Genomic DNA, 22997 nt, shown 5'->3' with positions numbered 1-22997 from the left:
ATCTTCCATATCCTTCCTGCTTTATCCAACCAATTTCTAAAAAGAAAAATTATGCTAAAACTTCCCAAATAAGATTGTAAATTTGAATGTTTCCCCTTTTAGTTCTTTAAATGTTGAGGCTCGTCAAGGAGGTTAAGAATGACTCAAAACCCACAACACTGTCAGCAGGAAAGAAGACCCTGCCCGAAACGAGTGAGACAAACACCAGCAAAAATAAGATGGTGTATTCAAATCTCAATATATCAACAATAATATTACACAGAAGTGGATTAAGGGCTCCGACTAAAGAATAAAATTTGCCAAGTTGGATTAAAAGACAAAATCCAACAGGAGGCTGTTTACAGAAGCCACATCTAAAACACAAGGACACAAGAGAGTGGAGAGCAAGCCTGGTCCGCCCGCCTGATGAGCTCCTTCCAAAGAGTGGTGACATCATGGGGTGTCTCAGACAGGGGACTAAGGCCCCCCATTCTACCGGACCCTTGGGGGGTCATCTGGAGGCTGTGGGCGCCTGCCCTGATCCGCCCAGGCAGGACCTTCCCGCTTTGCTGCCTCTCAGTGGCCTCGGCTGACAGGCGGGGGTCAGGACACAGGGGACCCTCATGTGCGTGAGTGCCGGGGGAGGGAAGGTTCTCTGCCCCCCACCTCCTGACCCCGGGAATTCCTGAGTTCACAACAGTCCGTGGTTTCTCCTACCAAAGTGACCACACTTCCTCACCAAGTAGATGGAGACAGACACAGGACCAAACTCCTAAACTGCCAATGGGTTTGTCACCAAATCAGTGGTTCTAGAAGGCTTTTCAATTCATGACTTGGGAGGGGTGTCGTCCGCGTGGCAGTGGACCTGGGGGATGAACACGGCTGCGGCTCACGGAACCTCTCACCGTTCACTTCATGGCTGACTTTCCACATTCTTAAAAAAGGACCTGAACTTCCCACAGCATCCAGCCGGGCTGGGAGCCCCCTGGCCTGGGCGGCATCAGGGCACGCACTGTCCTAACTCGGCCAGAGGAAGGCTGTGCACCCCCCAGCAAGCCCCTCACCCTGTCTGAGCCTCTGTGCTCCTCCGCGCCTGCGGTGCAGGGCGATGCAGACTGGTATTTGCAAAGCCCACAAAACCGAGCCTTAAAATGTCACACGGGCCTGTCGGGCAGGCCACCACCCCCCCACCCCCAACTCCTACAGAGGGCGAGCAAAAGGCCGGACAAGCCCTTCTCCTTTCAGCTCAAACCCCTGGTCCACAGCGCCGATTCCATCAGACCCTCCCGATGGCTCTGGAACGGCCGAGCGTCACTCCCTACACAGCCTGGAGGCAGCTGGATTCGTCTTTCTAGGTGGAAGGCCTAGACCTCTTCTGTTCCTTATTCTTCCTCAAGTTGTGGCTAGCTGTGAAGGCTGTGTGTTTAAACAATCTACTTACATGATCTCATACACCTAGCTTCTGAGACGGTCATCGAGGGACTTACTCCAGTCCTGGAAACATTCTAACACCCCCTTTCGATGGTCTGTTCACCCGGCCCCTGGCTCTCCTGCTGTCGGCATCAGTGCCTGCTCCTTCCACGGGGACCATGAGCAGCACAGGCCAGGCCCGGCTTGTGTCCCCAAAGATCCGATTTCAGGGGGGCGCTGGGCAAACCAGCCAATGGGTACCCCCTTTGAGCACTCACGGCACTGGGGACAAGTGCAGCCCCCCTGGGTCCCAAGCCAGCTCGGGCCTGGTTCCCTGACGGCACAGCCGGGCAGGGCCTTCCCAGAGCGCATGGACCGTCCCGAGGATTCCTCAGATCAGGTAAGGGCTCGGTGGGCAAAGATCGGGAAAAAAAGATCAGAAACGCAGTGACGACAGGCAGGTCACTCCTGATGCCCCGAGGGAGGGGTGGGGCCCAGGGCAGCCCGGTGGCCCCAGGAAAGCGGGCCTAGTGACCCTGGTCATGCTGCCTCCTCCCACCAGGACCAAGATGAGCTCGCTCCCTCATGTGAGTCGGGGTTGGATTGTGCACCCCCATCCCCAGAGTCACACACTGGAACCCTAACAACCCCAGGGCCACGAACGAGACCCGAGTTAGAGATGAGGTCTTTACGGAAGCGATCATGTTAGAGGGAGGGCCTGCAGATGGCGTCCTTAGACAAAAGGGACACTGAGGGGCATGAGCAAAGGGGGAGCGCCCTGGGGACGCGACGACAGTCAGGGACCGGCCCCGCAGAGAGGCCGAGGGCAGACTCAGGAGGAACCAACTCTGCCGACACCTGCGCCTTGGACCTCTGGCCTCTGAACTGAGAGGATGTAAGTGTGCGTTGTTGGAGGCTCCCGGGCTCCACTGCAGACTGTCACTACGGGCCCAGGAAGCCAACTCGCGCGCTGCTCTCTCCCTGGAAGTCGGTGGGATTCTTCCCCCAACTTCGGGGAGGCTGCTGGATTCTCTGGAGGAGGCAGGAAGGCAGGAGCCAGCTTGTCCCCAGTGCCGATGACAGCCACACAGCCACACTCTGGTGCGGCCCCTCTGAGCGCCCTTCTTCCCCTTGGCAACCACCTTCAATAATTCAGAATGCACACTGGTACCTCCAGCCTCGTCCAGGGGGCAGAGACCTGCCCCAAAGGGAAGCTAAGCCCCCGTGGACCAGGAAGATAGGCGCCATGCTCTGCAGCGCTGAGGCCAGGAAGGCAGGTGCTGAAATGAGGTGCTCTCGTGGCCCCTCTGCAGCGGCTCAGGGCACCCCGGGCACACTCGGCGTGCCCACACATGGCACACACACACACACGTGGGTGCACACCACCCCTCTGCCCGCCTTGGCAGTTCTGGTGGCAAGGGCCAGAGGGGGAAGCGACACTTAAATGAACCTGAGTCAAGAAAGTCAGAGGCATGGTTGGGGAACGCAAGCCCCCCAAACGGTGGCCTCCCTGAGCAATGGTCACCCTGAAGTCAGGGGGCCCCCTTCATGGCCCCAACGTGGGGAAGGTTCTGCTGGAGTGGGGCGAAGTAGCCGGAGGTGGGGCACCCTCCGCGGGGCTGAGTCCACGAAGGTGGCGGTTAGGGGGTCCCCACGCTGGGTCCCTGTGCTCCCCACCCCACCGTTCGCTCTCAAGGGCTCTCTGGAGCCCCACCAGCAGGCCACTTGGATCTTTGGGCCACTTTGGGGTCCTGGGTGGGGCAGCCACCGAACCGCGTGGTTCTGCCTCTGCAGTGCCCACCGGAGCAGCCACTTGGGGGGGCGGGGCAGCCAGAAGTGAAAGGGGAGGGGGGCTCTGGCGGGCCTCGGGGTGCCCGAGGGGGTGACGTACAGTCTGCACAGCGGGGCCGCTGCAGGCCGAGGAGTGAGGCTGCTGGGGAGGGCTGGAGCCAGGCCCCGGGGGCTCTGCAGCGGGGGTGTCTGGAGGCACCCGACGGAGCCTCCCAGTGGACAGGCCCGGTGACGGGTCCCCGGCCCTGCAGTATTCGGCCAGGCCCCCCCGCAGGATCTTCGGTCTCGGCCTGGGGGGGCCCTTGTGCCTCCAGTAGGGCGGGTGTCTGTGGGCAGGGCCGCTGGCCAAGCGAGGGCCCCGGGGGAGGCCCTTGGGCCCCAGGCCCCGCGGGCGGCGCCCGAGTCGGTCCACCTGGGTCCTCACGGCAGCCACCTCCTGAGCCAGGCCAGCCAGGGCCCCGGCCAGCTGGTCCAGCTTCTCCGAGAGGGCGGCGCCCAGGCTGCGGAGCTCCTGCTGCAGGGAAGTCCCACAGGGGCACGGCGGCCGCGGGGAGGTGCCAGGCGAGGCCCCAGGGACGGCGGCTGTGGGGTCTGGCTGGGGCACACCCCCTGGAAGGGGCCCCCCTTCGGTCCCGGCTGAAACCAGAGCGGGAGGCGGTGAGTGTGATCAGCTGCCAGGACATTCCCTCCCCCGAGTCCCTCCAGCTGGCGTGTCTGTCACCCCACCCACCAAGGGAAGGAAGGGTCCTGGTGACTCAGGCTGGGCGACGTGGAAGGCTGCCCCTCAAATTCACGGGCGAGACAGATCACAGGCCGGGTCTCCACGGAAACCAAGCTGGCTTAGGACAGTGACCGCCCCACCTCCTAGGAAAAGGACTGGTGGGGCCCTACCGCTGCCCCAGAGCAGCTAATTCTGCTCTGGAGGCTCAGCAGGCAGGGTCTCGAGAAGCCGCCAGGAGGCAGGGCCATGGGCAGCGTCTAGAGAGGCCCAGGTGTTTCCAGCAGGGGGACAAAGGGGGCCGCATCAGCACCCAGTGCTATTTGCTCTTTAGTCGCTCAGTTGCCCAGCTCTCTGTGACCCCATGGACGGCAGCACGCCAGGCTTCCCTGTCCTTCACCATCTCCTGAGTTGCTCAAACTCACATCCACTGAGTCAGTGATGCCGTCCAACCATCTCATCCTATGTCGTCCCCTTCTCCTGATTTCAATCTTTCCTAGTATCCAGGTCTTAGTCATAAGCAAACCACAGTGGTCCCCACCCCCTCCTGACCTTTACCCTCCCTAATCAAATTATAGACATAGGACTTTAAGACTTAACTTACTTTAAAAAAAAAAGTCACCTACTCCTTCACCCGAAGCTCTCCTGGACCTGGTCTTCACCCGAGGCCAGCCTCATAAGGAAGCCCCGTTACCACCTGGAGCCGCAGGACAGACCTGGTCTCCAGACAAGTCTAAGTCCCCAGACCAGCTCCGGCCTGCATCTCCCAGGACCCCCGGGACTTCAAACAGCAAAAGTGGAGACTGGAGCCCAAGGACACAAACGCTGCCCGGCCACATTCTTCAGGAAGGATCTCGGCTAAGGGTCAGCAGCAGTGCTGCTGTCCCGGCTGTCCTTCTAACCAAGGCAGGGCAGCAGGTCCACGGGCCCCAGGCCAGCTCAGCACTCCTGATAAACAGCTGTATCTCCAGGCAGGCCAGGCCCACGACACGCCGGGGCCCCCACCACAGGCTTCAGGCGTGAGGATCGGGGTGCACGGCCCTGAGAGGACCAGGCACCGAGCCCCGCCCACCCGCTTCTGCCGTGGTCTGGAAGAGCTTCCCGGGGTCGGTGATACAGAATGCATCTCTGGGGACTTTCCCACCTGGTCACTCACTACTGCCCCTCATTTTCCCTACCTGGTCTCTAAAGTCCCCTCAAACCCCAAACTTTGATTCTGGATGTATCTATTCAGTGTTCTTTTTGCCCTTAAGAAGCGTCTGTGTACTTTCATAAAATAGCCAGCTAGTCCTATAGGAAAACCCTGAAATGAAATAAGCCAGCTGAAGTGGACTCAACGTGAGGCTCTTCCAACTTATGACCCAAACGAGCCTGGAAGGCTGTTCAGAGAAAGCCTTCCCCAGGCTGTGACCCGGGGGTTCTTCCTGGCCCACCCCGCCAGAAGGAGCTGAGCAGCGGGGAAGGAGGGAGGGGTGACCGTACAGACACTGAGCCCCAACTGCAACCCCCACCCCGTGCCTGCGGGGTTCCCGATACTTGAGGGGCCAGGGGAGCCCCAGCTTACCTGTCACACCTGGTCTTCCGTCCCCAGGCCCGAGGCCCCTGGATTCTTCACCGGCAGTCGGCTTCCAGGACTGGAGCCCATGGGCTGACCCAGGAGGCTGGCAGGGCCCAGGCCCCGGCCTTCTCCCCAGCTGAGCGGCAGGGCAGGGATGCACAGCGGATCGTGCGGGAAGAGCACTGAGCATCTCCGGTGTGGACACGCATGGCTCCGCCACGGCCACACTGACGGGGGGTACTTGGACACGGCCTAAAACAAAACAAAACTTTCAACTTTCAAGCACTGGTGAAATGAGGTGCAAGAGAGTTACACTGGGCTCGCCAGGAAGCCCATCTCTGCTTGAATGGCTGGCTGGGGCCCGCGGGCTGAGTGAGGGTGGACATTGTTTCCAGAATCCTCTGCAGCTCCAGCACGATGCCTCTGGCTCTCCCAGGAGGCTGGAGAGAGCAGGTGGAGAGGGCCATGCCCGCAGGTCCAGCCCCTGGTAAGGCTCCTCCAGGGACATGCTGGGGGCTCTGGGGGTCCATGCCCAGCCCACTCTGCTGTCTCCTGTCAGGCCCACGGGCAGGGAGGAACATGGAGACCAGCCAGGGCCTGTTCGGAGGCCAAGGACTGGGTGGAGTCACTGGCCTGAGTGCAGGGGGGCCCCCCTTCCTGGACCTGGCAACCCACCCACCCCTACCTCCTCCAGTGCAGCTCAGGGGGCCGGGCGGTCCCAGGGTCTCCAAGCACACTTCTCTCCAGGGCGAGTGGGACCCGCCTCCCACCTTCTCTTCTGCTTTTCCTGCTGGGAATGATCACTGGGTCAGGACTGGACTGAGAAGCAAGGAGGCATGATACATATATATATATATATTTATGCACGCACACATGCTAAATCGCTTCAGTCATGTCCGACTCCTTGCGACCCTATGGACTGTAGCCTGCCAGGTTCCTCTTTTCATGGGATTCTCCAGGCAAGAATACTGGAGCGGGCTGCCATTTCCTTCTCCTATTATATATACCAAGTTTACTGGGCTTCCCTCGTGGCTCAGACAGTAAAGAATCTGCCTGCAAAGCACAACATTCGAGTATGATCCCTGGGTTGGGAAGACCCCCTGGAGGAGGACACGGCAACCCACTCCAGTGTTCTTGCCTGGAGAATCCCATGGACAGAGGAGCCTGGTGGGCTACAGTCCATGGGGTTGCAAAGAGTCAGACACGACTGAGCGATGGACACTTTGACTTTCCAAGTTGATTACCAGGCCTTTAAACACACTTGTTTGACACCCCTGGGGCCCCAGGGGCCTCAACATCTCCACCTTCTTTTCTCGGACACGGCTCGTCCTACAGGGAACTCAGGCGCGACAAAGGCAGAGAGCCTTCCAGCAAGAGTCAGGCCAAGTGATGAGTGGGACTGTCCCTGCACCTGTGGCCCTCCTGGGGGACACACCCCTCCCCCCTCTGGAGACCCCGGGCTCACCTGCACTGAGGTCACAGCGGTGCCTGGGCTCACATCTCCTCAAGCCTTCTCCAGGGCTGCAGCCAGCACGGGGGCCGCCATGGTGTGGGGACGGGGGGCCAAGGCCCTTGCCGCTGGGAGGGTGGTCCCTCTCTAGCACAAATAGAGCCGGGGTCAGGGTGGCGCTCACACGCTGGGGCCGGGCTCCCGGTCCCCCTCTCCCCCCAGAGAGCTCACCCTGCAGGAGGGGCTGCCAGAGCTCGGGCTCCGGCCTTGGGTCTTCTCCTTCTGAGCTGCTGATGCTCGAGCTGGAGCTGGAGCAGGGGCTGGGGCCCAGGCCGGCCAGGCAGGCAAAGCGCAAGGGCCCCCCAGGCAAGATCCCTTTCAGAGAGTTCTCCAGGCAGTGGAGCGGGGAAGGCTTGGTGGCTGGCCCTGGGCAAATGGCAATCAAAGAGCCCTCTGTCCAGGAACCCGAGGACAGGCCGGAGGGCCTCGGCCTCCGTGGGCCGGCCCGCGGAGCTGGTTCCCCTCCAGCTCAGCCCCACACAAGCTCTGGGGGAGCCTGAACAGCATCCCGTGGCCACGGGAAGCGGAGGAAAGCAAAGCCAGATGCTGGTCTGGCCCCCAGCCACTCTGGAAGGCTGCGGCAGAAACTTCCAGAAGCCTCAAGACCCTGGAGGCCACTAACAGTCTGTTTCCAGCCAGGCTCTGGGGCTCATAAGCCAGGCGGCCCTTTCTACTTGTGTTCATTCAGGACCAGCAGCCTGCGGAGAGGCTCAGTTAAGTCCACCAGCTCTTGCCTGGTGGGAGTATGACAAATACCTGAACTTTCTCAATGAGGTCAGGCCTGATCCACCCACTTCAGCAAATCTAGGAAAGGATTCCGCTGTAAGTTCAACTGAACTGCAGCAGCAGCAGGAGGAGACCCCCCCCACTCCAGCCCCCACCGGCCTCCATCCCCAGGCAACTAGTATTAAGGAAATAACCAGTCCTTCGCCCAGAGAAACCCAGTCTCTGGATGAGAGCACTGCTTTCCCCATTTGCTTTCAGCACACCTCGGAGCGCTCCAGCCAGCAGGGTTTCAGAGACGCACATACACACCCCGCAGCCAGCAGTCCAGGAATGGCTGAGACAGCAAAGGAGTGGAGGAATAGAAGGGGAAGGTGGAGGTCTATTCTCTCATCACAGATTTTACGCAGAGGGGAGGAGACACGCTGGCGAGTCCCTGGGCAAGAGTCCTGCTCACCTTCTTGAAGCCACCTCCACTGTCCCGGCCTGGCCGCCCCGAGCTCTCTGGGGCCTTGTGGGGAACAGGTGGACAGGGCCCCGGAGGCCAGGGCCTGCGGGCTGGCCAGTCGGAGGCTCCTGGCAGGCACGTCGCCCCCACGCTGTCCCAGGTGCGCTGGTTCACAGGCCTCGCCCCTCAGTCCTGTTTCAATGAGAAGCCAAGAGGCCCATCAGCCTGGGAGCCCTGAGGTAGCACGCAGGCCAGGGAGGCGCTGTTCAGAAGACAAATTTCGGTCAACTGTTGGATGAAGCTACTGAAGTGGGACACGCCCCAGCCCTGCGGATGTTCCCAGGGCCATCCTCACCCTCCAGGATCTCGTTATTCCTGGACCCAGCTACCCAGCCTCCCGGGAGCCCCCACAGCTCAGCGCCGTGCCAGAGACCAAGGCCAGGATACAGACTCCCTGCTGCCAAGGCCCCGGCTCAGGGCTGGACTCGGAGCAGCACCGGGGGGCTGGGTGTCCAGGCCCGGCTCGCCCCTCCACCCAGGACAGCAGCGCTATTGGCCTTGTGGCCTCCCACGAGCCTCTGGCCAGGCCGCTTCCAGAAGGTCGTCTCACCTCAGACCGGGACGTGGGCCCACCCACATTACCTGCCACCCAGTTCCTGGGCTCCGCTCGCCGTGGCCCTCCATCTCCGGCCGAGGAGCAGGGCCAGGCCGGCTGCGGCCGGGGCGCAGGTATCTCTCTGAGACAGTTCTCCAGGCCCTGGAGCGGGGAGCTCCCCATGGGGCTTCCTGTAAAAACCCAACACTCATGGTCTTAGCCGGCCAGAGCTCAGGCCTGCAAACCCCAGGAGCCTTGCCTGAGCCCCGGGTCCACTGCAGCTGGAGCCCAGGGCCTGTCACGCTGGCTCAGGGCACCCAGACGGAGACCTGGCCCAGACCCGTGTCAGCCCTGTCTCTGGGTGGCCCTGGGAGAGGCCTCCTCATCTTCACCGCCTACAGAGAGAAGCCGGTCAGCAGGCCAGCAGGCCACTGATGGGGGAGATGGGCCCCGAGGCTGGAATGTCATCAGCTATTCACTATTCACGTGACTACTCAAAGAGGGAAAAGGGTACAGATGCAGCAAGTGAAGAAGGAGAATGTGAATGCATTTCAACTCAAGGATAAAAACACAGCAGAAATCCTATTTCGAGTGACAGAGCTGGAGAAGCTATAGCCACTACATGAACTGAAATTCTAGATAAAGGAAAGGCCCCTTCCTTCCACATCTCAGTCAAGCTCTTTCCTGAAAAGCATTTTTGCTGATGCGGGCGTCAGGCAGAGAAGGGGAGAAGAGAGAAGCTGCCAGAACTCCGGGCATCATGGGGCTGGGACCTCAGTGTCTCGAGAAGAGCCCTGCACATGGCTTCCCCACGGACGCTGCGGGGTTCTGGGGCAGCGCAGGGAGAGCTAGGAGGCCGGGCTGGACGCATCCACAAGGCGGTGTGAAGTCGCCTGCTGTTTGGGTGACTCAGAAAACCAGGTCTGCCAATAGAGAACGCTAGAGAAGGAACCACAGACACAGCAGCTGCAGCAAAGAGGGGAGGGGGCCCATGCAGCCCCAAAGGGAAGTGGTAAGATGGGGAGCTCAGCGGAGTAGCAGCGAGGACGCTCGCCCGTGCAGGAACACAAGGCGCCAAGCCCATCTGCTGGCTCTGGAGGGCCCAGCGCAGAGCCCCGGGGGCGGCTTCAGGCCTTTCCACTGACAGCGTGAGGCCAGGACACAGAGGTGAGTCCCGGGGGACCAGGTGTCCATGCACAAGGCAGACAGGGAACCCTGGGATTGTTCAGGTGGAGAAAAGGGTTGAGGTCCTGCAAGGTCCCCGCAAGGTCCCCTCACGGACAGACCTGGGGGGCTCAGGCACCATACAGACAGTCTAAGATGGCTTTACACATTTTCCCTAAGTTGGAGAGTCAGGCAGATGTTACAGACACTGCCTTCTTCGACGCTGGGATGAGGAAGTATTTGATGCTTCTAGTAAGAAACATCAAATGCTTTCTAGAGATCTTGGGTGTTGTTCTGCCTCTTCTGAGCCAAGTCACTAAAACAGACCCCTGCCCCCCAAAACAGGTCTGCTCTTTGCAGCCGTACCGGGAGTGGAGGCCTGGCTCGGACACTGGCCGGATAGGACGCGTGGTGGTGGGCAGGGCCGCCCCCCGCCCTTCCCCAGGACCCACTCCCAGTCTCAGGCCGGCCAGCTCACCTTTTCCCGGCCGATGCCCCTGGCTGCGCTCAGGGGTCTGGAAATCCAGGTCCCCGTCAGAGCTGCTGGATGACGAGAAGCTGCTGGGGGTGCCTTGGGAGCCCAGGGGCAGGGCCGGGCTGTCTCTTGTGCAGCCCTGCAGGCCCAGAGGCGGCAGAGGCCCCACGACCACCTCTGTGGGGAAACGGCACGGCTGGCATCGAGGGGAAACCGCAGGCCAAGAGGTCCCCAGGGCGCTGGGCTGCGGATGGGTGCCCAGCCCTGCCCCAACACCTCTCCCGTGCGATCTCCCCTGAGGTTAGGGTGCTCATGGCCCTGATTAAAAGCCAGTAGCTTGTTAACCCACATAAACCCAACTGCTGGCCTCGGGGGCCTAGAGGGTCAGGGAAGCTCTCAGCGGTGGCAGGAGGCAGAGTTTAACTGGCTTCCACCAAACGCAGGGGCTGTTGGGGGGCAGGCATGAGATGGGGCTGGGAGACAGGGCCATGTGCACCCCACCTTTGGCCCGGGATGAGGAGGGAGTACCTGATGGCATCCTCGGCACTCCCCCCGACTGACCCCGTGCCGTGCATAAGGACAAACGCCACCCCGAGCCCACGGCACAGGCTACCTTTGCTGTGCGGTCCGCGGCGCGGCAGCTCGGGCCTCTGAGACCCGGGGTCTCCTGGCTGGGGGCTCCGGGACCAAAAGCTGGCCGGCGGCTGGGGAGGTAACGACCCACTCAGGGGAATGCCCCTCAGACAGGCCTCCAGGGCTTCCAGGGGTGAGCTCGAGGCGCTGCCGGCTGGGACGGGGAGATGGCCCGTCACCATCTCTGGCCCATCTTCCTCCCGGCCCAGCCCCAGCTGACTGCCCGGCCTGCCTGCCTTCCACAGGGGTGGCGAGTCCCGCACCAGGCGTGGGGTCTGCCAGGCAGGACACCCTTCCCTCTATGCCAGCTTCCATCGGCTCTCTGCTCCCCAGTCTGGGGGAGCAAGGCCAGCTGTACCCAGGCACGGGGCAGGTGGAGAGAGAGCCACGGCAGTGGGCAGCTTCCTGACACTTGGGGGTTCTCTGCAAAACCGAGGTCCTTCTAATGGAAGGCTCCCTGGCCAAGGGCCTGGGTTAAGGAGTAAGGAGATTAAGGGACGGGATTACCCACTTGGGACCCTGAAGAAGGAAATGGCAACCACTCCAGTATTCTTGCCTGGAAAACCCCATGGACAGAGGAGCCTGGCGGGCTATAGTCCATGGTGTCACAAGAGTCGGACACGATTTAGCGACTAAACCACCACCACCACAACCGCTTGGGAAGGAAGGCCAAGCGGATACCTCTGTCCACCCATGAGACAAGCCAGGTGCCCCTTCCCTGTGGGCTGGCAGAACCTTGATGGGGGCCTGAGAACCCCACCCGGGAGGACTTGAGCAGACGAGCCCAGGCCTCACCTTGAGCTGCAGGGCCCCAGCTGGGCACCCGCACCTGGGCAGGGGCGGTGTCTCTGACATTCCTGGGGCTGCTGGCGGCAGAGGGGCCGTGGGGCCGCTTGCTGAGCTGACAGGATGTGGGCTCCGGGGGTCCCTGGGGCCAGCTGTCCTCCACCTTCACTGCAGAGAGCACGCTGACAGCTCCAGGCCCAGGCCCCGGAGGAGGGGTCTGGAGGGGTCGGAGTCCTGTGGGAAGCCCCTCATGAGGTCTCTATAGGGTTAGGATGGGGTTTCCATGGTCCCCAGCTTCCACAGCCATCTCAGCTCCAAGACAGTCACTGCCCAACCACCAGCAGATGGACCAAATCCCACCTCCACGTCTAGAGGTTTCTACCAAGGGGTAATGCCAAGCCAGCCCACCCCAGGAGCACCAAGTCAGGGTCCTGCTTCCGAGGCCAGCAGGCCCGCCTCCAAACGACTCTATCAAGAGTTCTGGAACACCGATGACCCATGGTGAACCCAAACGATCACAAGAACCTCCACATTAGAAAGAGCCCCGGAATGTGCACTGCCCAGAGCTCTGCCTTCTGCTTTTTGTCTCTCCCTCCCAGCCCTTCCCGCCTTCCTTCTGGAACCCTCAGCTCCTCCTATAAGAGCCAACCTGGAACATTTGCACATTGATGCACCTCCCACACGCCCAGCTCCTTCTATAGCACGAGCCCCAACGTCTGGCCACTCCAGCCGACATGCTGACGTGTGGGCCCGAGTGTCTGGTAGTGGAAGGTCTGCTTGGAACAGAGAAAGGAAGCAAGTGATGCCCAGGGGCCTCCCTGCCCAGCTGGCGGCCTTTACCTCCAGAATTCCTTTTCCAGGCCCCTGGGTCTTCCCGCAGCCGTGGGTCGCTGGCTCCTGAGGGGCTGGGATGCCTGTCCCGAGCCTCAGGGATCTCCTTCAGACAGTTCAGCAGGCCCTGGAGGGGACAATCTCCTGAGGCCGCCTCTGTCTTCACTACAGGAAAAAAGGAACACACGACCCCCTGAACCTGGTGACCCCAGTCTCGGTGACAACAACTGAAAGAGGGATCAGTTAAAGGTCCAAGGCCGGAAACCTGGGGATGTGGGTCTTCTTGCAACTCACTCAGCCTTGCGCGGGGCCACTGTCTTAGCGCTTGGTTTAAAAATGCCTGGCTACACCTCCCAGAGCTGGCTGGGTAAAAGGAAGATGAGGTTCTGCTCTGAGAACGAACGAAAGAAGTGGGTGGCCTGGCTCACTACTTGGAGACAGTTCTCTTGGCCTTGAACAGAACTTAATTTGAGGAGGCCCAAGCGTTTTACACTCACTCACACACACATTATTAGTGCGCCTAAGCCTCAGGACAGTCCTCTAAGGTGAGAACAGTTACCCCTTTTACAGACGGGAAACTGAGGCTCGAAGCCTCAAGGAGCTTTTCACAGTCTGCCTGGCTACGAGGCTTCACAGTTCAGGGCTGAGGCTCCAGCCCCCACCATATCACCCCCATCCCTAAAGCCCATCCCAAGCATCCCGCGTAGTGTCAACAAGAAGTGCCCCTCAGCCTCTTATTCTCAGATGTCCCACCTTAGGATGAGTCAAGAACCCATAAGAATCCAGGGCAAAATCTATTTCTGAGTTTTCTTCTACGAGCTGATGATGCTGACCATGCTATTCCCCTATCACAGCCATCTGGCTCGAGAAACGTGACACCAGAGATACTGGAGCAGCCAAGCTGGCAAGTATCCTTAGGGAAGACGTCATATTTACAGAGAAGTATCTACAGAGAGTGACTGGAGCTCTCCACGGGCTCAGAGACCTTGGCCGGAGGAGACAGGTCCGCAGGGACTCACCGGCCCAGGGCGGGCCCTTAGGCCCCAGCTCTGCCCTGGTCAGCTGGGAGGCACCCAGGCTGTGGGTGGGCGGTGGTGGCGAGCTCCGCGGTCCCTCGGGGCCCTGGGGCCCAGGCTCGAGGATCTCCTTCAGGCAGTTGATGAGGCCTTGCAAGGGGCTGTGCCCAGGAGAGATGCCCGCAGCTCCTGCAAGGCCAGCGGCGGTCAGGTTTCCCACCCGTGACCACAGGGATGCTGTCTGCCGGGTAGGGCCGTCAGGAGGCCCAGGTGGGGGCCACACAATGCCTCCCCACCCGCCCCCCATCCTTAGCCCCACCCTCAGGAGAGCCGGCCTCTCACCTGCCCCCGGGGACCCTCTCTTCAGATTCCTGCAGCTCTTGCTACTGCCCTGGCTGCCGGTGGTGGGGCTGGGCTGCCGGCCAGGGGCTCCTGGGCTCCCCTCCTCCGCGGGCCTCAGCTTGTCGGCAGTTTCTGTTGCAGGAGAGACAGGCAGGCCTTTCCAGCCCTGGCTCCACACCCTGAGAAATCGCTCCCCCCCCACACACACAGAGGACGGGTCTCCCCAGCTTCTAACTGCTCCCTGAGGCACAGCTGAGTCCTGGGAACTTGGTGGCTCTGCCAGCTACAATGGGCTTGTTCCCAGAGTCCATCCCAAGGGTGGCAGAGTCCTTCCCCATTTCCTTCCGGTGTGAATGTAAACACAAGACTGCTCGCCCCGGGGACCCTCCTGTGATGGCAGCCTCTGATTGCCTCAGCAAGTCAGGCCCCAGCCTTGCACTCAACAATTCTCAAAGCTGGACACCTTGGACCCCAGAGCAAAGGTACCAGCTGACACCTGAAACTACAGGCTAAATGGGGCATGCTTTTCTTTTTTTTGGTGGCCACCTGGCATGTGGAATCTTAGTTCCCTGACCAGGGATTGAACCCACACCTCCTCCATTGGAAGGGCAGAGTCTTAACCACTGGATCACCAAGGTTAAGCCCCTAAACAGGGTATTTTTTTTTAGCACTGGCTACTTTATGCCATATTAATTTAAAATAGTTTAGATAAAAATAGATATTCAGACAAATGTAAAATCTGCAAGCATTTTAAAAATAAACTGAGACCCAGAGAAATTCCAAAGGCCAGCGTTGTCTTCCCCCACTGTCAGGGCTGCCCTGATGAGAGGTCTGAGAGTCAGGTCCACAGGCGCAGTGCCCACAGCACTCCACGAGTGAGGCTGAGCATCCTGAATCCTCGCTGGTCCCCAGACAGAGGCCAGCACCAGGCCTGCTCCACACACCGCCCCCTGCCCCACCGAGGAGCTGGACCCAGTTATAAAGGAAACCGAGTCCTGGAAAAGAATCAAGAGGGTGTGGGCCCCCTGCACTGGGTCCTACTCACTGATGGGGCGGGGGCTCCCCAGCCCCCCGGCTCCCGGGGTGCTGCTGGATGAGCTGCCGCTGGGCGTGGCGGCCAGGCCAAGCCGGCCCACGGGTGTATCTGGAAGGCAGCGGAGCAGGTCTCGAAGAGGGCACGTGTCCTCTGTCACAGCTGCGGGGGGTGGGGGGACACTGGAATTAAGCCTGGCGGGAGGTACAATGCCCCAACACTGGCCCTTCCTTGCCACGTTCCACCAACAATGACCATTGTGTCAGTAACCTCTGCCTTGTCATCCCTGGGCTCTGAGATGTAGATGCAGGCTGTGGCCTTGTTCTGTTAAGATCTTCCCCAGCTGACCATCAGCTGAGGGGACGCAAAGAAACCCTGCAGGCTGGGGCTGGGGGGGACAGACTCCTGGGGAGGCGGGAGGGCCTTGAGAGCTTGGGGGAGGAAGAAGTCTGGTGAGATGGGGAGAGCACAGGCTGCGGGGGACTCGGCCACTGGGCACTCATCTACAGAACAGGGACGGCCTCACCCGCCACGTAGGGCAGGACGCGACGGGGGCCCCAAGGGCATGGATGGATGAAGCCGTGGCGAAACCACTAGAGAAAGTCAGAGGCCGCAGTCTCTCCCCTGTCCGGGTCCGTTCAGGCCACCGGCCTGCCACCTGGCCATTCATGTTAACGGGTAACTCCACCCAGGGGCCGGGCTGGCAGCTTGAACTCGTCTGTGGGACGCAGCGGGGCCCACCGTCGGACTCACCCTCAGGGCTCGCAGCCGCCCCATCCAGGCTGGGTCCCCCACTACTCTCGGGGCTGCCTTCCCCGAACAGGAACTCGGGGATCTCCTGCACGAGCTGCACCAGGGCGCTGAGGTGCAGGCTGTGCTGGGGGGCTCCTCCTGCCAAGAGACCACAGTGAACCCCCACCCCTCCAACATCAGTCAGCATGCGCTGCATCTCATGTAATCCTCCCACTACAGGAAGGGCCGCAAAGGAGACACTGATGTCCGCAAAGAGGACCTGGGTTCAGGGCAGGTGCCCCGCGTGTGGGCACGGCAGGACCAAGATGCAGGGGGCTGCGGGTAACAGAGCTCCTCTCTGCTCTGTCCCTCTGTCCCTGTTGGGCCACGGAGGGGACGCCAAGCAGGGCTGCCTCCCCATCTCCGGCCACCATCCAGACTCCTGCCTCTCCTGCCAACCCCTGGACCACATCCACCCGCCCGAGCTCTCTGGACCTTCAAGGGCTGCAATTGGCTCTGCTCGGGTGGCCGGGGAGGGGGCCTGAGGGGCGAAGACTCTCTCAGGGTGAGCCCAGGCTTCTTCTGAGCACTTCACGCAATAAGCAACAGTATACCAGGCTCCTGGTCCAGAGGGGTCGGGGATGAAAGGTCAGGGAAGGGTGGGTGTGGCGAGGTGGGGAGTGCTGAGGTCATGGTGTCCTGTAGGGGATGAAGCCAGGGGCCAACGACCACACGGTAGGAGGGACACGAGTGAGTCCACCGGGGCCCAGGTGACCCATGGGGATCAGGACCCCGGAGGGGCTCTCATCTGCACAGATTACTCACCCAGGGGGCCTCCTCCCTGGGTTGGCTCCTGCCCGTCTCCAGCACGGCTCCGGGCCCCCACCGCTCCTCCAGGCTCTGAGGGAGATAAGAAGGCCGAGAGGGGGAGCGGCTCCGCCGTCCCTGGGAAAGAAAAGAGGGCCCATCCCCGGGAGTGGAAGCCAGCCTCCGTCCTTCTACATCATCACACCAGAGGCCCAGGCACCCAGACATCCAGGCACCTGTGTACATGTGTGTATGTGTGACCACCCAAACCCCATGTACATGAGTGTACATGTGTTTCTGTGTGACCACCCAAACCCCATGTACATGCATGTACACATCTATCCACGTGACCTCCCAAACCCCATGTACATGCATGTACATGTCTATCCATGTGACCTCCCACACCCCATGTACATGTGTGTACACGTCTACCCATGTGACCACCCAAACTCCATGTACATGTGTACACGTGACCACCCAAACCCTGTGTACATGTGTACACATGAGTGTGTGACCATGTTTGTGTGACCATTTGACCATGTACACATGTTCGTGTAACCATCCCAAACCCTTGTCATGTGTGTACATATGTGTGTCTGTGTGACCACCCAAACCCCAGGGACCGTCAGAACCTCCAAGACCAGGGCCTTTGTGCCAGTTGTTTGGCACCCCCACCAAATCACACCCAGACCCTTGGTACCATCCACAGAAACAAAGGCATGGAAGGCCCGAGAGGTGAACCCCAGCTCAGCACCAGGCTCTCAGATGCCACCTCACTGTGTGAACAAAGACTAAGGCCCCACGAGCCGCCCGAGGTCCCGGGCAACCCTGGGCCCTCGAGGTGCTGTGCCGTCACCCTCCCACCCGACGCCGGGCCCCGCCCGCTCCTCACCCAGGGAGGCCAGCGTGTCGTAGTTCTCCCGCATCACGTCCAAGTAGAGCGCCCTCTGGCCCTCCCCCAGCAGCCGCCACTCGTCCTCAGAGAACCGCACAGCCAGGTCCTGGAAGGCGATCGACACCTGTGGGCACAACCTCAGGGCAGTTGGCTCGTTCCCTCCTAGCAAGACCGCCCCGGGAGTCATCCTCAGCGTGCTGACCCAGCCCGCAGCCCGCGTCCCCTGGTGGACACGGCGGGGGCAGGGGAGGTCGGGCAGCGAGAGCACGAGGTGAGCACCTGACATGTGGGAATGGGCAAAGGGGCAACAGGACAAGAGACGTGTCCCCCAAAAGGTACACTGATGTCTTCACCCCGGTACCCAAGAATGTGGCCTTATTCAACACTAGGGTCGCTGTCAACTGTGTCCCCATAAAGGTATGCTAATGTCTTCACCCCGGTACCCGAGAATGTGGCCTTACTCAAAACGAGGGTCGCTGTAGATGTAATTAGTTAAGCTAAGGTCATAATGGAATAATGTAGGTCTTTAATCCAATATCTGGAGAAGGAAATGGCAACCCACTCCAGTACTCTTGCCTGGAAAATTCCATGGACAGAGGAGCCTGGTAGGCTACAGTCCATACGGTCGCAAAGAGTCGGACACAACTGAGAGGCTTCACTTTTACTTTCTTTCACTTTAATCCAGTATGACTTGTGTCCTTATAAGAAGAGGGGCAGAGACAGACCCACAGGGAGGAAAAGTCCACATGACCAGGGAGGCAGGAGTGATGGGGCCACAAGCCAAGGAATGCCCAGCGCCTCCAGAGGCTGGAAGAGGAAGGCAGGATCCTCTCCTAGAGTCTTCAGTAGGGCGTGGGCTTGCCAACAGTTTGATTTTGGACTTCTCCCCTCTTGCACTGTGAGAGATTAAATTTGTTGTTTAAGCCCCCACCCCCACTTTGTGAAAGTACTTTCATGGCAATCCAGGGAAGCTAATACAGAGAGTCTCGTGCCCTGTAGCTCAGGTCCAAGAAAAGGTTGACTCCAGGATGGGAACTCCAGCCAGCCCAGAATTCACCGTGTTATAACAAGTTTTTTAAGATGGTGATGGAGGAGACAGAATGGCTCTTGAGTACAAATAAATGATAAATAAGTACAAATAAATGTGTGTGTATGTATTAGTCACTCGGTTGTGTCCAACTCTTTATGACTCCATGACCTGAAGCCCACCAGGCTCCTCTGGCCATGGAATTCTCCAGGCAAGAATACTGGAGTGGGTTGTCATTTCCTTCTCCAGGGGATCTTCCTAATACCTGAATATTCACTGGAAGGACTGAAGCTGAAGCTCCAATACTTTGGCCACCTGATGTAAAGAGTTACTCATTAGAAAAGACCCTGATGCTGGGAAAGACTGAGGGCAGGAGGACAGAGGATGAAAAGGGTGGCTGGCATCACTGATTCATTGGACATGAGTTTGAGTAAACTCCAGGAGATAGTGAAGGACAGGGCAGCCTAGTGTGCTGCAGTCCATGGGGTCGCAGAGTTGGAAATGACTTAGCAGCTGAACAACAGCTCCTGCATTGCAGGCAGATTCTTTAGCATCTGAGCCGCCAGGGAAGCCACTGCTAAACGGCTGAGTCTAATAGCACGGCCTTGGCTGTAGCAGCAGGTGGGGAACCGAGCAAAGAGTGGCGATTCTCTTGACCAGCTAGTTCACGTCAACCGACAGCTTCTCTATTTAGCAAACCCGGTAAACAGTCTGCGTCCTTATTCTCCCATCAGAATTTACTACCTAACAACTGAAAACACAAAAGAGCTTTTAGGTTCATATTAGGTTCACAGTTACCTTTGTTGAGGACTGAATTTCTCACCTTCTCTTAGTTCAACTAAATCACGATTGTGTTCAGTGCTTTCAAAACACAGAAGTTAACATCTTCAAGCTTCCCAGATGATTCTGACACATTCTAAGTTTAGAATCACAGGGCTGGGGAAGAGCTGCTGTCCAGTCACTGGCTGGATACTGGGCAGAACCTGCCTGGGCTGCCAGAAATGAAAACTACTCCAGTAAATGGGACCCTCTCCTCCCCCCGGGGGCGAGCTGTCCACCGCAGCATGTCTATGAACTAGAAATCACCAACAACTGCAGAATACCTTTAAGGGGTAGTGAGCATTTAATGCCAACTTCTATTCTAGGCTCACACGGTGAAGAAGCTGTCTGCAATGCAGGAGCCACAGGGAGATGCAGGTTTGATCCCTGGGTGGGGAAGATCTCCCAGGGAAGGGAATGGCCACTCACTCCAGTATTCTTGCCTTGAGAATCCCATGGACAGAGGAGCCTGGAAGGCTACGGTCTACAGGGTTGCAAAGAGTTGGAAACCACTGAGTGATTAACTCACTTTTTTTTTTTCTTTTCCATTTACAATAGGGGGCTCTTCAATTTCTACTTGAATACCCATAGCAACTGTGGGGGCTCACCACAGTCCTATGGCTGGCATAATCTGGCATTAGAAGTTCTGGGACACAAACAGGCATAGTGTGGAGGTTTGAGCGTGACCCCAGGAGCCAGGTGGCTGGAATCCCAATCCCTGCTTTGCTTCACATTTAGCTCTGGGCTCAGTAAACTCATCTATAAAAGGAGGATCGTAAGAACCTCTCTCATAGGGATGCTGTGAAGAGTAAATGAACTACTGTAAGAAAAGTGCCCAGAATAAATGCTGGGATGTGGTAAGTGCTGTGATTCCTGCTCATGCAGCCAAATCTGTCTGCCTCACGTCCACCGGTAGGTCACAGTCGGCCACCTCCAGCTACACACACCACTCCTGACCCCAAATGCCTCTTTGTCTCCTGGCTAAATATACCAGCTCTTTTAGACATCCGGAAGAGATGGTTTCCAGGCCACTCGCCACCTCAGCCAAAAGATAAACTCTTGTCCCACAAAGTTGGGAATGGGAACTGACTGTGGCCAGGGTAAGTGGTTCTATCGGTAGCCGCCTTCACCCAGAAAAAAGCAGAGGAGTGTGTGTGTGTGTGTGTGCGCATGCACATGCACAAAAAAGGTAGGGAGCGAGCACAATGTGCAAACCCTCAGGCCACAGACTCGGCCTGCAGGTCCTTCCCAGAGCAAACCCACTCTCCTGGCATGCTTCAGGCTCAGTCCTGAGCCTCCGATCAGACCCTGAGCTCTGCCGCCCCGACCTGTGGGCTCTGCTCCCACAGCCCCTGGGCACTTGGGGGTCACGTTAGACAGGAAGGCAGGAGGCGCACCCTGTTCCTCTCCATCTGACGGTGACCTACCAGCCCCCAAGGCCACGGCCAGGCACCTTCTCCATGAAGACACACAGTGTGAGGACACACCCCAGGACATCGGATCTGAACAATCAGTGATCCAATCCCTCGCTGAATGGAAAAGAAAACTGAGGTCTGAGGAGGCCTGAGCATGGGCCCGTGGGCACATCTGAGCAGAGACGGGGGTGGTGATGGAGGGTGTCCTTCGGCTTCCTAACCATGCGGCCAGATCTGAAGAGGAGACTGCCCCTGCTCCCACAGCCGCCAGCCTGCCGGTTGTTGTTCAGTGGCTCAGCCGTGTCCGATTCTGCGACCCCACAGACTGCAGCTCTCCAGGCTTCCCTGTCCTTCGCCGTCTCCCGGAGTGTGCTCAAATTCACGTCCATTGAGTCGGTGATGCCATCCAACCATCTCACCCTCTGTCGCCCCCTAATCTGCCTGGCTTCTCGCTTTCTCCCAGGAGCTCGTCGTGGGGCATTAATGCCATCAAGGTCTCCGCACAGTGCTGCGCTGCCTGGCCACAGACTGCCCCAGCCCCTCATCACCACCGCTCCTGGGCCCTCAAACCGTGGAATCGACAGTTGCCTGACAGTGGCCCAAGCTCATGAGCCACAATTACAGAGCTGGCTGCAGAGGACCCCCAAAAGGACATCCAGCCACTCCCCACTGGTACCATCATGTTTCTTAGCACCTCCACCGCCCTGCACACAACTTGCACCCAACAAACTGGTCCCGGGCTACGACAGATGGGGCTGGCTCCCCCTGTAGCTCTCGAACCTACACATCTCACCTAATGGCTAAAAACCTGGGACCCTGTTCATGCCCTCCCCCAGCCGGGATCCCAGGATCCTAACAAGAAGGAAAGTGCCCAGATTTACTCTTTCTCCTTGGGCCTCCATGCCCATCGCTCCCAGGATAATTTATAATAAAAAGCCACGCCAAGAGATGGTGACGCTTAACCCAAAGGAGTTTCCAAAGATGGAGCTGCAGCTCCAAGTCCGCGTACACAGCGGGGACGGGGAGAAGGGAAGAGGGGGCGTCCCGGATCCTGGACTTCCCTGCACCAAATCCTGCGCACCCCCACTCCCACGCACCTCGCCCGGCCAAAGTTGGCGGGTCCCAGGCTCGCCCTCCGCCCTCGAGGCCCGCACAGCGCCGCTCGGGGCAGGCCCGGCCGAGGCGATCGTCTGTCCTCCCTGGCTGCCGGCGGGGTCCCGGCTCGCGCGGCGCGGTCCGGGCTCGCCTTACCTGGCCCGCCATCCCGGACTCAGTCTCCGCTCCCGACTTCCGGCACGGCGCGGCGAGCACTCGCTCGGTCAGCGATCCAGGTCGGCGCAGGAGGAAATCCGGCTCCTGGGCGCAGGCCGCAGGGGAGGGGGCAGGGCGGGTGGGCGTCCGGAGCAGCCCAGAGCACTGCATCCCAGGAGAGGGGGACCAGCCCCCGCGGCCCTCCGGGCGCAGGCGCGAACTACATTTCCCAGAAGGCGCCGCCGAGCCGGCCGGGAAGGCGGGGGGCGAGGGGAGGGCGGGGCGAGCCTGGCGGCGCCCTCTCCCCGCTGGTTCAGCCTAGACCCGGTGAAGCTTGCCAGGGGAGGGGCTTGGCGCGGGATCCGCCTTGTGTGGCCAGCTCGCAGTATGCTTGCCGGACTAAACCCGTGCATCCACACATCCATCCATCCATCCATCCTTTCTTGCATCCAACTTTTACTGAGCGATTCCTATCCGCCAGGTGGGGATGCTCGGGTTAAACGCGACCCGTCTCTCCCGAAGGACGCATCCCGCAAACCGACCGTGACTAGGGAAGGGGTGGGGGAAGCGGACCCCGAGAGCGGCGGAGGGGGCTGCAGGCTGGACCCCTTGACTTGAGTGGTGGATGGGCCGGAGTGGCCGCCAGACCCCGGCGTGCGCTCAGGTCTGTCCCCCCGCTCCCGCGCTCACCCTCGCCTTGACCCGGGAGCCACTGTACTGTGTGACTATTTGCTGCTCTGTTTTGTTGATTTGGAGACATTCCTGACACTTAGTAGGCCCTCAGATAAATGTGTTGAATGAGTGGAGCGTGAGCCCACCATTCTCCAGGTCAGAAAGGACGCAGAGGGGCTGGGGAGAGTTGTGGACTCGGTCCGAGGGAGACGATGCCCGGCTGGGCCTCATCCCCGGTCTGGTGGACCCCTGTTAGGACAGCTTAGAGAAGGTGGGCTCGTGGGGCTAAACCTCGGTTTGCAGGGGCCGAGGAAGCCGGGGTCCAACAGGAGGCGACGCCTGCATCCGGGAGAGCCCTTCCCCACGC

At 59.7% G+C, this 22997-nt stretch overlaps 1 protein-coding gene across 6 annotated transcripts; it reads right to left on the bottom strand.

Annotated features, from left to right (window-relative positions):
* Positions 1–204: 204 nt before the first annotated feature.
* KRBA1 (KRAB-A domain containing 1) lies at positions 205–22193 on the bottom strand. Of its 6 annotated transcripts, none has more exons than XM_043872701.1 (18): positions 21959–22192; positions 17444–17570; positions 16570–16689; positions 15766–15903; positions 15025–15174; positions 13980–14111; positions 13641–13826; positions 12631–12786; positions 11800–12024; positions 10985–11158; positions 10375–10548; positions 8780–8923; positions 8147–8329; positions 7138–7332; positions 6922–7053; positions 6142–6246; positions 5463–5708; positions 205–3816 (listed from the first exon to the last, which is right to left on the bottom strand). In XM_043872701.1, the coding sequence occupies exons 1-18, from the start codon at positions 22127–22129 to the stop codon at positions 2936–2938; spliced, it is 3639 nt and encodes a 1212-aa protein (XP_043728636.1). In that variant the 5' UTR covers positions 22130–22192; the 3' UTR covers positions 205–2935. The 6 variants fall into 6 exon arrangements, with proteins under 6 accessions (XP_043728636.1, XP_043728637.1, XP_043728638.1 ...); XM_043872702.1 differs by having other exon boundaries at positions 6142–6243; XM_043872703.1 differs by having other exon boundaries at positions 17444–17552.
* Positions 22194–22997: the final 804 nt, after the last annotated feature.

This window comes from Cervus elaphus, chromosome 18 (genome assembly GCF_910594005.1).
Source record: "Cervus elaphus chromosome 18, mCerEla1.1, whole genome shotgun sequence".
Lineage (NCBI taxonomy): Eukaryota > Metazoa > Chordata > Mammalia > Artiodactyla > Cervidae > Cervus > Cervus elaphus.
The sequence above is the reverse complement of the archived record's forward strand: the minus strand, read 5'-3'. Positions and strand labels throughout refer to the sequence as shown.